The following is a 12074-nucleotide window of genomic DNA, read 5'->3' as shown; positions in this document are numbered from 1 at the left end:
AGAAGAGTGGGTGTGATGGAAAATGGGGGTTTGGGGGAGGGCTGGAAAAAGAAGAAGAAAAATTACACTCTTAAGTCCACGGGTACTCAAGAACTGTGCTCAGCTCTTTAAATATGATCATATTTGACACTCAAATTTTTCAGAATTTGGTGCTACAGAATCTCAATTTAGGCTTGGGGTTATCAACAACTATGCAATAAGGGATCACAAACCTAGGCATTGAAACAGTGTGCATTTCCAGTCTGTGGTGTCTCTGTGTTGGGGCCTGCACAAAGCTAACTGGGTGTGTGTTTTGGTAGCATGTTTGGGGACTCACTAGGGGCAAAAGGTCACCAGATGCACAACTGGGGAAGCACCATTCCAAGGTCCCTTATATATTTGCAGAACTAATTTTCCTGGGGCTGTAGGATTAACAGCAGCCCTGCCTTGAGAAATATGCAGGTATATAATTACTTCATTCATTGTACCCTCACTGAGGACAGGAGACTTAGCTGAGGCAAGTAACAGATCCCTGTTAAACTCAAGGAGATAGAATCCCACTACTGCAAGAATACAAGGGAAGGACACAGAGATTGCCCTAGAGTGAGTAGATATGGTGACTTCGTGTGATGCCAGCCTTTAGAGAGTGTATTCAGGAGGGCTATAAGCTTAAAGCCAGCCTAGACTACATAGTGGATAGTTCCCTAGCATCCATAAATTCCCTTTGTAATTCTAGATTTGGAAAGCAGAGACAAGGAATTCCAAAAGCAAGCTGGCCAATGCAACAAACTGTTTTAATCTGAGATTTTTTTAAAAAAAAGGAGCCAAACTTCATTGAAAAGGTAGAAGGGAAATATGGGGAAGAACTTCTGATATCCATCACAGGCCTCCACATACCTCTCTCTCTCACACACACACACACACATACACACACACACACACACAGAGAGAGAGAGAGAGAGAGAGAGAGAGAGAGAGAGAGAGAGAGAAGAGAGAGGATTTTTTTAAGTCCTCCAGATTTTCATCCCCTTGTTTAAGATGCTAGCAGCTCTATGAACTTAATCTTGTGGCACCTTCAGCATGACCAAGCATAGCGGTCAGGGATGGTTGAGATCTCTCTCACTGGATCTTTCTCAAGGAGAAATGGAAGTGGTAGACTTTCTGATTCCCCACACTGGGGACTTTTCAACCATGGTAATAGGTAATACTCTTTCCGTTTTGTTTTTGTTTTCTGCAGCGTCATCTATGGCCTTGTGATCCGAACTATTTGGATTAAGAGCAAAGCCCATGAGACCGTGATTTCCAACTGCTCAGGTAAGGCTGTGAATTTCTCAGTTCTCACCTAACCTGCAAAACTTCTCCTCTAGCAGCACGAGCTAGGGGTATCCGGATCCATAACCTTGCTTGATTATAGCAGAACCAAACAATAGAATGCACCTCCCCACCCCGCTCCATCCCCCCCCACACACACAATGTTACCCAGGAAACACTGTCTTCTGCTCAGCCTCCCTGAGAGCTGAGAGAGAGGGCTGGTGAGATGACCTGAGTCTAACACCCAGAATTCACATGGTAGAAGAGAATAGACTCGAGAAAGTTGAGCCAAAAATAAGATGAAAAAATACGTGGGAGAAGGAGGAGGGTATTTTGAGCTTGTCTGACTATGCAAGCGTCATCTGTCCCTTGGAGAAGCTTTGGGAGCAGCCTGGGGAATTGCCCCAGCTCTAAGCCAGGCAGGGAGAACCTTGGAAGCACAGCACACATACCAAACCTGAACATGGACTTCTCTGTTTTGCTTGAATTTGGAAATGAGTGAATTTACCATCTGACTACAGGATGATCTTAAGCCTGAAGTCAGGCCTGGCTCATCCACACTTTCTCCCTGACACGCTACCCTAAAGGAGAACAGCACTGAGACAGCCCTCTGGGACCCTTGCCTAAGTTTCACTCACTGAACTTAGTTTTGTGGCACATCTATACAACACTTTAGGACCTAGATGTGGCCCTGATTCCCAGAAAGGAGTACTGTGTCTGACTGGGTTACATTGCAGAAGGCAAGGCAAACTGATAAGCTAGAAAGAAAACTGATTCCTCATTTTGTTATGATGTGGCAGTTATGTAGAATGAGACCACTCTGCTTGTGCTCACACTTCTCCAATCCTTTACATGAACACACATGTGTACCTGGCAGGCCCACAATGACAGAAATATTTACAAATGTTCACATACTTAAACTCATGTATATTATAAAACACACACACACACACATACACACACACACCATCTGCACTCAGACAAAGACCACAAAACTTTGGAAAACTCGTATAACGTCCTTGGGCTCCACTGAGTTAAATGAGTAGCTACATTAGATTATCTCTAAATCTCTGTTTGGACTTGGGCTCCCCAATTCTCCATAGGTGGAGCTTGGCTTATCACACTAGAAGCTTCTTTTCCCATGTGACAGGAGGCGGCCAAGAAGACCCACAGGGTTATTTGACATGAGCGTCACTGCCTCTTTCCTAGAAAATGTGGAGAGGAATCTGAATCATGGCATCTCCATCTTACTGCAGGCTCTTACGCTGTGTGCTCCTGTGAGCCTGAAACAATATAAGACAATGGGCACAAATCTCAGACCTTGGCCCAGTGGCACAGACAGAGCAGAGGGGGAGAAGGGGCTTCTGCTGTTGGCCATAGGACATGCTTCCATTTGTTAGCTCTGTAATCCCTGCCCAGCTTCCAAAGTGGCATTTTGTAGGAAAAAAGAAAGCCAGGCTCCAAAGGGAGGCATGTTGCTGTTTCTATATGTAGCACATGCTGACATGACCAGGATTCAAACATGTGGCTGATTAGAACACCCATGCTTTTCCCCCTAAGCCTGGCCACCTCCCACGAGGAAGAAAATTATAGAAAGGGAAGTGATAAATGACTTTTAAAACAGCTCCGATTTGGAAAAAAATAAATAAATGAGTAAAATAAAACCTGTTTTTATTAAAATCCAAACTCAAGCTCTTTAGCCCAGCACCCATCCATAGCACTCCCCTGCAGCAGCCACCCAGGCCCAACTCTAAAGTATTTGTTCTGTATTTGAAGGGTCAGAGTTTGGTTTGGTTGAAATGGCTTGGGTTCTGTTGCTCTTCCAGATTCAGTCCTCTGCCTTGTGATTTCTGCTCATTGCAGTTGTCTTATTCCCCCCTGCCCATGCCCCTGAGTTCTCACCTTCCCAACCCAACCCTGACCACTCTTCTTCTGCCTGCACTTCTCACCCAGTGAGCTATGGGGAAGGTTTCTTCATTGTCCATGAGTTCACCACTCTGGAAAAGCGTGGAGCAAGGCACACACAGCCAGCAGTCTGAGGTGATCTTTGGTAGGCCTCCCCATCACTGTTGGCAAGCACTTTCTCTCCCAAGTGCTCCTTATATCTCCCTCTGTTGTACTTTCTAGGCACAACATTGGAGTTCCACATCTTTCGGTACTGAATCAGTACAAAACCACTTAGAGATGTGTGCCCACTATTATGCATAGCATTGCCTTTTCCCAAATTAGAAATGGCTACTGTCAAATTTCACCACTTAATATAATTTTGAATCTTCACGACACCTGTTTTGAGCTTGTCGCCATCTGTGACCTGCTTCCAGAATGAGGCCAGCTGCTAGTCTCAAAGTCTCACATTCTGTCAGTATTTTATTCATCAATGGACTTTCCTTGACGTCCCATGTGTCAGCACAGCCAAGCAGTTCAGGGGTTGACTGGTAATGGGATCTGCAGCGGTGTTGGCGCACCAGGATTACTGCTCATCAGCTAGGTCCATTGGCTAAGATTAGTGTGAACAGAAGCTTGCTTTGTAAACACTGCCTGCCAAGCCCAAGTCACCCTTAGTGTGGAGCCCTGCAAGGGGCTGAAAGGAATAGCTTCATAAATGACCAGAGATTTTGCCATAAACAGATGGCACAGACTGAAACATTAGACCTCACGAGCTCGCATGTGTTTGAATTCTAGGAGAAACTACACCTTACAGTGTGGGTATTTACTGTATGAGAACATGAAATTAGGGAGGGAAAGCCATGAAACAGACAAAACTATATTTCTGGAGAGAACTGAATCTTACCATCATGGTTTTGCTGGTTTGATGTGATCTACACTGTGTCAAACTGTATGTTTCAATGTCTATGAGGCAGAGTGAGGTAGAGGGAAAGAAACTTCTGGTTAGGAACTAGGGTAAAGTTCTGCTTCGTAGCTTGAAAGCTCTATGATGAGCCTGTTGAGTGCTCTCAGTGCCAGCTTCTTCAGTAACTGAGGACAGACAAAATGCCTTTCTCCACAGAACTGTGTCTAAAAAAAAAAGACATGCACAAAAAATGCAAAGATAGGAGTAAATGACTATTGTGGAATTTTGTAACTAGCAAGATTCCATACAGTTATAAAGTTTGCTTGCCCCAGCTGATCTACAAACTAATACAATTCCATAGCAAAAGCAAATTAAAACTCATTTAATTGAGTCTAGAAGATGTTTTTAAGACCTCTATTAAGATATGAGATAAAAAAATTCAAGAGGTGACAAATCCAAATTATTCCTGGGAAAGTAGAACAAATTAGAGAAGATTTTTCTGTTTCGAATATGAGTTGTTAGGGTGCCTTTGACATAAAATAGATAACAGTAAAAAATATTACACGCCTCAAACAGATCTACACATCCATAAGGATTTGAAATACATCAGAAGATCATGGAGAAAAAATTAAAACTTTACTTCCATCCATAGTCAAAACATAACTCCAGGGAAATTAGAGTCTTATATGTAAAAATAGTTCATTATTCTTTAAACAAAAGTAATGTAATATCTTTATGACACTGTAAAAGAAGAGACTTTTAAGACAAGATATATGATATATTATACAGCAAATGGAGGTGTATTAATTGGACTCTGTTAGAATTTTAAAAACCAGTCTGAACACTCTAGGAGAAATTATTTGAAATGTAACGTGCCCAGAAGGTGAGTATACAGAACACATAAGGAACTCCTAGAGATCAGTTTTAAAAAACAATCATAATTTAGAAGTCAGCAAAGCATGAACAACTTGCATCAGGCTACTGATCTGGTTGCTTCTGCTGTCCCACATACTGGCAGCCATGGTCAGACCCATGGCTGATTTAAGATTTAAGTCCCCCTTCCCTTCCCTTCCCTTCCCTTCCCTTCCCTTCCCTTCCCTTCCCTTCCCTTCCCTTCCCTTCCCTTCCCTTCCCTTCCCTTCCCTTCCCTTCCCTTCCCTTCCCTTCCCTTCCCTTCCCTTCCCTTCCCTTCCCTTCCCTTCCTTTCCTAAGCCCCATCTCTCCACCCAGTGGAGACCATCTGAGGCAGCTGAGGCAAAAAAAAAAAAAAAAAAAAAAAAAAAAAAAAAAAAAAATGGAAGGCAAAAAACCTACATCCTTGGTCTGGTCATTGTCTCAAAGATAAATCTTAAAAGCGTATTTTCTGGTTAAGATTTCTCTGTGTTAATAGCTGTTGCATTTGGGAACTAGGCTGGACTTGTCTGGATCTGCACATTTAGAAAGGCCCCTGGCTGATTTAAGATTGCTCTGTATTTTCACTTCACAGTGGGCTACACAAGAAATATGGCCAGTGCAGACCAGAAGCAGTTGCTATTTACAACTCTATAAGAAATTTGGAGACTTTCTCCTACTCTTTTTTTTATCTCTGTTATGTCAACCAACTCTGTTCTATGCTCATTTCTTTTTTTCCAGTTCCTTCCTAAACATGGATGGTAACAAATCAGTGCAATACTAGCCAATGCTAATACACCATTAACATTCTGTTAAGTACCCTCATCCCCTGTCATCTCACAGAGTACAGACATAGATCACCTTACCAGGCACCATCTGTGGCACATGCAGCAAATCCATCACCAGTATCCCAAGGCTGCCTGCCTGCACAGTGCTTGCTTCAGTTAGGGGAAAGAAACTCTCGCACCTATATAAACCCTAAAACATGAGTAGCCTTAACAAAACAGGTTTTCTTTCAAATTTTTTTATGCATCTGAGTATTTCACTGCATGTATGTATATGTGCTGTGAGTGTACCTGGTACCCACAAAGGCCAGAAGAGGGCATGAATCCCTTAGAATTGGAATTATTGCCTAAACTGGAGTATGGAGTACAAAACCATCTAACCAGTGGGTTTGTTGACACTTCCTCAGACCCTGGTGTTGCCTCCTGTCAATGCTGATACAAAAACCTCCTGAGAAAAAGCCTCAAAATGCTTTCATCTTGAAAGTCCAGACAAGGAAGTAAGATAATGGGCTGAACAGGTACTCCCCAAGACAAGAAATGAATAGGAAATTCTCCTAGGCATTTAAGGTCAAAGGGCTAGGTAAGTTTGGGGTCAGCTGGACCTTTCTGAAATAATCACACTCCTTAATTACGGTCATAGGAAAATGTGAAGTTTAGTTTAGTTACATCCTGAAACTAAAGCATTATGGTCATAGGAAATGTGAAGCTCAAGATGCAAAAATCCTGGAAGCTTTGTCAGATCTGCATAGGCCTATGTGGCATCAAAGCACAGAGGACAAAGCTGTGGCTCCCATTCCAAAGAGCAGAAGGTTGAGAGCAGGTACCCAGGGACCCGCAGTGGGACTGACCCATCTCCCATCCAGGGACTGAATGTAGAGGAAGAGTCTTGAACCAGAGAACAGGACCATTGCAGAAGGGCACAGACATCGTCAGAGAGCTCATGGGGATGCTTCTAAAGAGGCCATGGCTGTTGCCCAGATGTCGCCCAAGCCTGAGCCTCTCCATAGGTGTGGCTGGCAGTCGAGGGCAAGGTGGAATGGCTAAGCTGCCCAGACCAGAAGGATCCAGACTTGATCGGGACAACATGATCCCTGGGAACTCGGTGGCCTGGAAAGATCTAGGGACATTCTGAGATGTGCGATTTCGTTTATCAGAAAAATTAGCACCAGAAGGGTCCTGAGAAGGAAATGGCCCAACCCATAGTTGAACAAAGGACTCCTAATTCAATAAAAGCATTTAACTGATAAGCACCAGGGGCAGCTAGTATAATTGTGGATAAAAAGTTCTTACTGTTCAAAACTAATTAATCAACGTCCAAAACGTCCAAATATTCATTTAAAAAATGAACCTGAAGTTTGTAAGTAAAGTTCCAATACATGAAACACACTTGTTTTTAAATGTTTCCACATAGAATTTCCTGTTTCAGAAAAAAATCACATGTGCATGTTCCAGGTCCTTGTGGGGAATCTGCCTATTGGACAGGAAGGCAGTTCACCTTGATCTAAAGTTCGAGAGAACCCAGTGCCCAGATGCAGGTGCTGGGTCAACATGGAAAGGGAGATTCTGGGGAGTGACATCTCTCAGGTTATAAGGATGCTTTCTTCTCAAGCCTGAGTCAAATCGCTGGAGTCCAAATAAAGGTGGATAGAGAAAAGTAACTCCACAAAGGTCCCCTGACTTCCATACACATTTTATGGTATTCCAGTTCTGTTTTCCCCAATAATAATATATAATTATATAAATACAGAAAGAAGAAATAATGAGATCCCAGTAAGTCTGAAGGAAGCCTGAATCCCTGGGAAGGGGAAAACCGGGAGCTGACCCTTTGGAGAGCTCTGGCAAGACCCCACCCTCTAAAGTTACATCCTGGAACTAAAGCAGTATCAGGAACCATGCTTTTGCCAGCCTCAGATCTAATGAGCCCGCTACCTCCCAGCGTTCCAAGCCATTCATCCAGTGACAGCGGAATTTCACTGCTTTCAGCACAGCTCAGTGCCAAGTCCTGAGTAGAAATAATCCTTTCATCTCCCAATAAAGGAGAATTACCTGCATTCTGTAACTCAGCTGTCTTTGAAGAGCTGTCTTTGGAGCTGGAGGCTGCGCCTTTCCTGGAGTGGTCACATTAAAAGTGATTTTCACTGATCTCCTTGGGAGATCCAGAGGGCAGGAAGCTGATGATATTGCCAGCTAGTCACCCCGTGGAAAGTGTTGAGATTTTCCCCCTTTTAAAAGATTTCAGAGCCCAAATGTCATTCTCACAAACTTTCTAAAAGACAAATTAAGTTTTCAAAGCCACACTGTTTAGGGACCAGCTGTTACCTTGGGCCAGCGTGTGGGGACACTTCGAAAGGACATAATTTTATCTGCTATCATCTTTCCTTGCCCCCATGGAGATAATCTCACCCTGATAATTTCCTGCTGTCTATGGCAACACCATTGGATAACAGACTATCTAGGGTAGTGAGCCATCAATTTTCTTCTATAAAGACAGCTTTTATTCATCCCAAAACACTGTTGAAACTTCATTCATTCCAAGTGGCAAGGTGACTGACAGGTCAGCTCCGATCTTCACACCTGGAACACATTGTTATTTTATCTTACTAGTAACTCAATAAACTGCACTTTCTTTTACAAACTAAAAAACCAAGGCTGGGAACTTTAGGCAAGTATCGGAAACATTTAGTCTCTGGTGCAGATGAAGGGTGTGATCAGGTCTGTGCATGAGGTCTGGATCCATCCCATAATACCACCCTAGAAATGAGGGTCTTTACCCTTAACAACTGCAGAAGTTAATTCTTCGTGGGAGCACAGGACTCTGGGTCTTAGAAGATATCTAAACACACTCTCTGGCCTCCTTCCACTAGAAGGGCACTCTCACCTTTACACACTCATACTTAGGGTAACCAAAAATACATCCAGAATTTTCTAAAGCCCTTGCAAGGCAAATCATGCCACTTAAGAACCATGGGTGTGGAAGGACTCTGGGAAACTTATCTTCTTAGACTGCTAAGGTTCTGAGATTGTGAAAACTATGCAGAATAATACAAAGATCCTGACCTGAAGACGTACAAATAATTACAGTTAATATGTAGTTCTTTGGACCTACAAAGCCCATTCATTAGTAATCGCTTGCCCAATGAAGAAATAGCCACATTGTAAAAAAAAAAAAAAAAAAGGCTTAGACGCATTCAATGAGCTTCTGTCTAGAAAAGCCCAGTGCCCTCACAAGGACATCTGAGGTCTTCCTAATTTTTCCTCAGTGGTTCTCTCCACTCCAAATGTGAGACAACCCTAGGCAACATCAAAACAAGGGGGGGTCACTATGCTTCAAGCAAGCACACCCTCCACATTCTTGTTCTATGCAACAGCCTCTGACTTACCAAGTCCCATGTCCACCCTTGCCTCTTTACTTTTGGAATTGATCTCTTCTCATTTGAGTTTCCATGACAATCTCTGTATCTCTCTCGCAGCTTCCCAGCACAACTCCTGGGACAGAACGGGGCAGGGAATGGCTTTCTCCTCTGTCCCTGGCTGTGTTATGTCATCTCATCTCATCCATTCTTGTGGATAGTGCCATGTCTCTTGCTTAAAGGAAAGGATCTAGAAAGCAAGAAAAAGACCTCTACTTGAGCCTTTTTATCCCATCTATAGCTACTGTCAGATATGCTTTGTTTGGTGGACCAGGCTAGATGGTGTTGAAAATAAGACTGAATACTTAGAACACAAGTAAACTTCTGGCCAGTACCTACCAGGATTAAAATAAATTTCAAGTGCAAATTAGTGAGGGCAGCTAGTGTCTACAGTTGGTTTCTCTGGTGAAAGCCGATCTCTCTTTATTTTTAATTAGATATTTGCTTTATTTACATCTCAGATGTTATCCCCTTTCCTTGTTTTCCCTCCAAAACCCCCCTATTCTATCCCCTTCCTCCTGATCCCCCCCCAAGTTTCCTGACCTGGCATTCTCCTACACTGGGGCACTGAGCCTTCACAGGACCAATGGCCTCTCCTCTCACTGATGTCTGAAAAGGCCATCCTCTGCTACATATGTAGCTGGAGCCATGGGTCCCTCCATGTGTACTCCTCGGTTGGTGGTTTAGTCCTGGAAACTCTAGGGATACTGATTGGTACATATTATTGTTCCTCCTATGGGGCTGCAAACCTCTTCAGCAACTTGGGTCCTTTCTCTAGCTCCTCCATTGGGTACCCTATGCTCAGTCCTTTGGTTGGCTGTAAGCCATGGATATTTTGATCCCCCTTCTAAGAAGGACTAAAGTGCCCACACTTTTGTTTTCCTTCTTCTTAAGCGTCATGTGGTCTGTGAATGGTATCTTGGGTATTCCAAGCTTTTGGGCTAATCCCAAATCCACTTATTGGTGAGTGCATACCATGTGTGTTCTTTTGTGATTGGGTTACCTCAGTCAGGATGATATTTTCTAGTTCCATTCATTTTAAAGGCCATCTCTCTTTTTTTTTTCTTTTTTTTTCTTTTTTTTTATTCGATTTATTTTTATTTACATTTCAAATGATTTTCCCTTTTCTGGCCCCCCACTCCCCAAAAGTCCCATAAGCCCCCTTCCCTACCCCTGTTCTCCCACCCACCACTTCCCACTTCCCTGTTCTGCTTTTGCCCTATACTGCTTCACTGAGTCTTTCCAGAACAAGGGGTCACTCCTCCGTTCTTCTTGTACCTCATATGATGTGTGGATTATGTTTTGGGTATTCTAATTTTCTAGGTTAATATCTGCTTATTAGTGAGTGCATACCATGTTTGATCTTTTGAGACTGGGTTACCTCACTTAGTATGATGTTCTCCAGCTCCATCCATTTGTCTAAGAATTTCATGAATTCGTTGTTTCTAATGGCTGAATAGTACTCCATTGTGTATATATACCACATTTTTTGCATCCATTCTTCTGTTGAGGGATACCTGGGTTCTTTCCAGCATCTGGCTATTATAAATAGGGCTGCTATGAACATAGTGGAGCATATATCCTTATTACATGCTGGGGAATCCTCTGGGTATATGCCCAGGAGTGGTATAGCAAGATCTTCCAGAAGTGAGGTGCCCAGTTTTCTGAGGAACTGCCAGACTGATTTCCAGAGTGGTTGTACCAATTTGCAACCCCACCAGCAGTAGAGGAGTGTTCCTCTTTCTCCACATCCTCGCCAACATCTGCTGTCTCCTGAATTTTTAATCTTAGCCATTCTGACTGGTGTAAGGTGAAATCTCAGGGTTGTTTTGATTTGCATTTCCCTGATGACTAATGAAGTTGAGCATTTTTTAAGATGTTTCTCCATCATCCGAAGTTCTTCAGGTGAAAATTCTTTGTTTAACTCTATACCTCATTTTTTAATAGCGTTATTTGGTTTTCTGGGGTCTAACTTCTTGAGTTCTTTGTATATATTGGATATTAGCCCTCTATCTGATGTAGGGTTGATAAAGATCTTTTCCCAATTTGTTGGTTACTGATTTGTCCTTTTGATGGTGTCCTTTGTGAAAGGCCATCTCTTTACTGAGATATCTTTCTTGTGCTTCCTGGGGCTAGCTCAAACTCCACAGTACCAAGTAAAAAGTGGACATTAGCATCTTGGCCATGTTTATTTAGTAAGTTGTATAAAGTTTCCATGCCCTATGAGATGGGAAGGTCTTCGAATAACAAATTCTTCAGGCAAGTGATCCTATAGCCAATGCTCCATCTCCCTATCTCATCTTTACTCATTAAGATTCATTGCACTTTTTGGCAAATCGTATTCAGCCTTATTTTTCAATCAGTATATCTCAACTGTAAGAAGTATTTGTTGATTTATTCAACAAGCATTTGTTAATCCTTCAATATACAGACGTCAATTATGACAAAGCCCCTCTCCATAGATGCTCATCACTTGAATGGCTTGCCTTCAGATTATAGTTGCCTATGATTAAAGTTTATGTGCAGGTTCAGTTCCGGTTCTTCCTGGTGGCTTGGACTTTTACAGAGTTTCTGAATGTGATCAGTGAGTTGATCTGGAGTAGCCATTCTAGGGGGTAGCTGAAGTGACCTCATGAGTTTCTCAGCACAGCTCGGGCCTGAGGGCAGCTTTCAACAAGCAGTATCCACCCTTTGTGTCCTTGTGGTCTAATTCCAGCTGTGGATGATTCAGGTAGTCTGACCCTCCTTGTGAGAGTCTGGGCATTTGCATTAAGTTGCAACTTGAGCAGCTCTTATCAGCTACCACTGAGCCATCTCAGTCTAACCCTGTCCCAGAGGAGCAGGACATAAGCAGGTCTGCAAGTCCAACCTTCAGTGTTCCACGTGACAGAAACTGTCTTGCCCGCT

At 43.0% G+C, this 12074-nt stretch overlaps 1 protein-coding gene across 2 annotated transcripts in view; it reads left to right on the top strand.

The window, feature by feature from the left end:
- Npsr1 (neuropeptide S receptor 1) overlaps window positions 1–12074 on the top strand; it is a 224200-nt gene that overhangs the window by 207408 nt on the left and 4718 nt on the right. For both annotated transcript variants that reach the window (XM_052188798.1, XM_052188797.1), the window contains one exon: window positions 1217–1293. In XM_052188798.1, coding sequence (XP_052044758.1) covers window positions 1217–1293 — 77 coding nt within the window. The remainder of the gene's footprint in view (window positions 1–1216; window positions 1294–12074) is intronic.

This window comes from Apodemus sylvaticus, chromosome 7 (genome assembly GCF_947179515.1).
Source record: "Apodemus sylvaticus chromosome 7, mApoSyl1.1, whole genome shotgun sequence".
NCBI lineage: Eukaryota > Metazoa > Chordata > Mammalia > Rodentia > Muridae > Apodemus > Apodemus sylvaticus.
The sequence above is the reverse complement of the archived record's forward strand: the minus strand, read 5'-3'. Positions and strand labels throughout refer to the sequence as shown.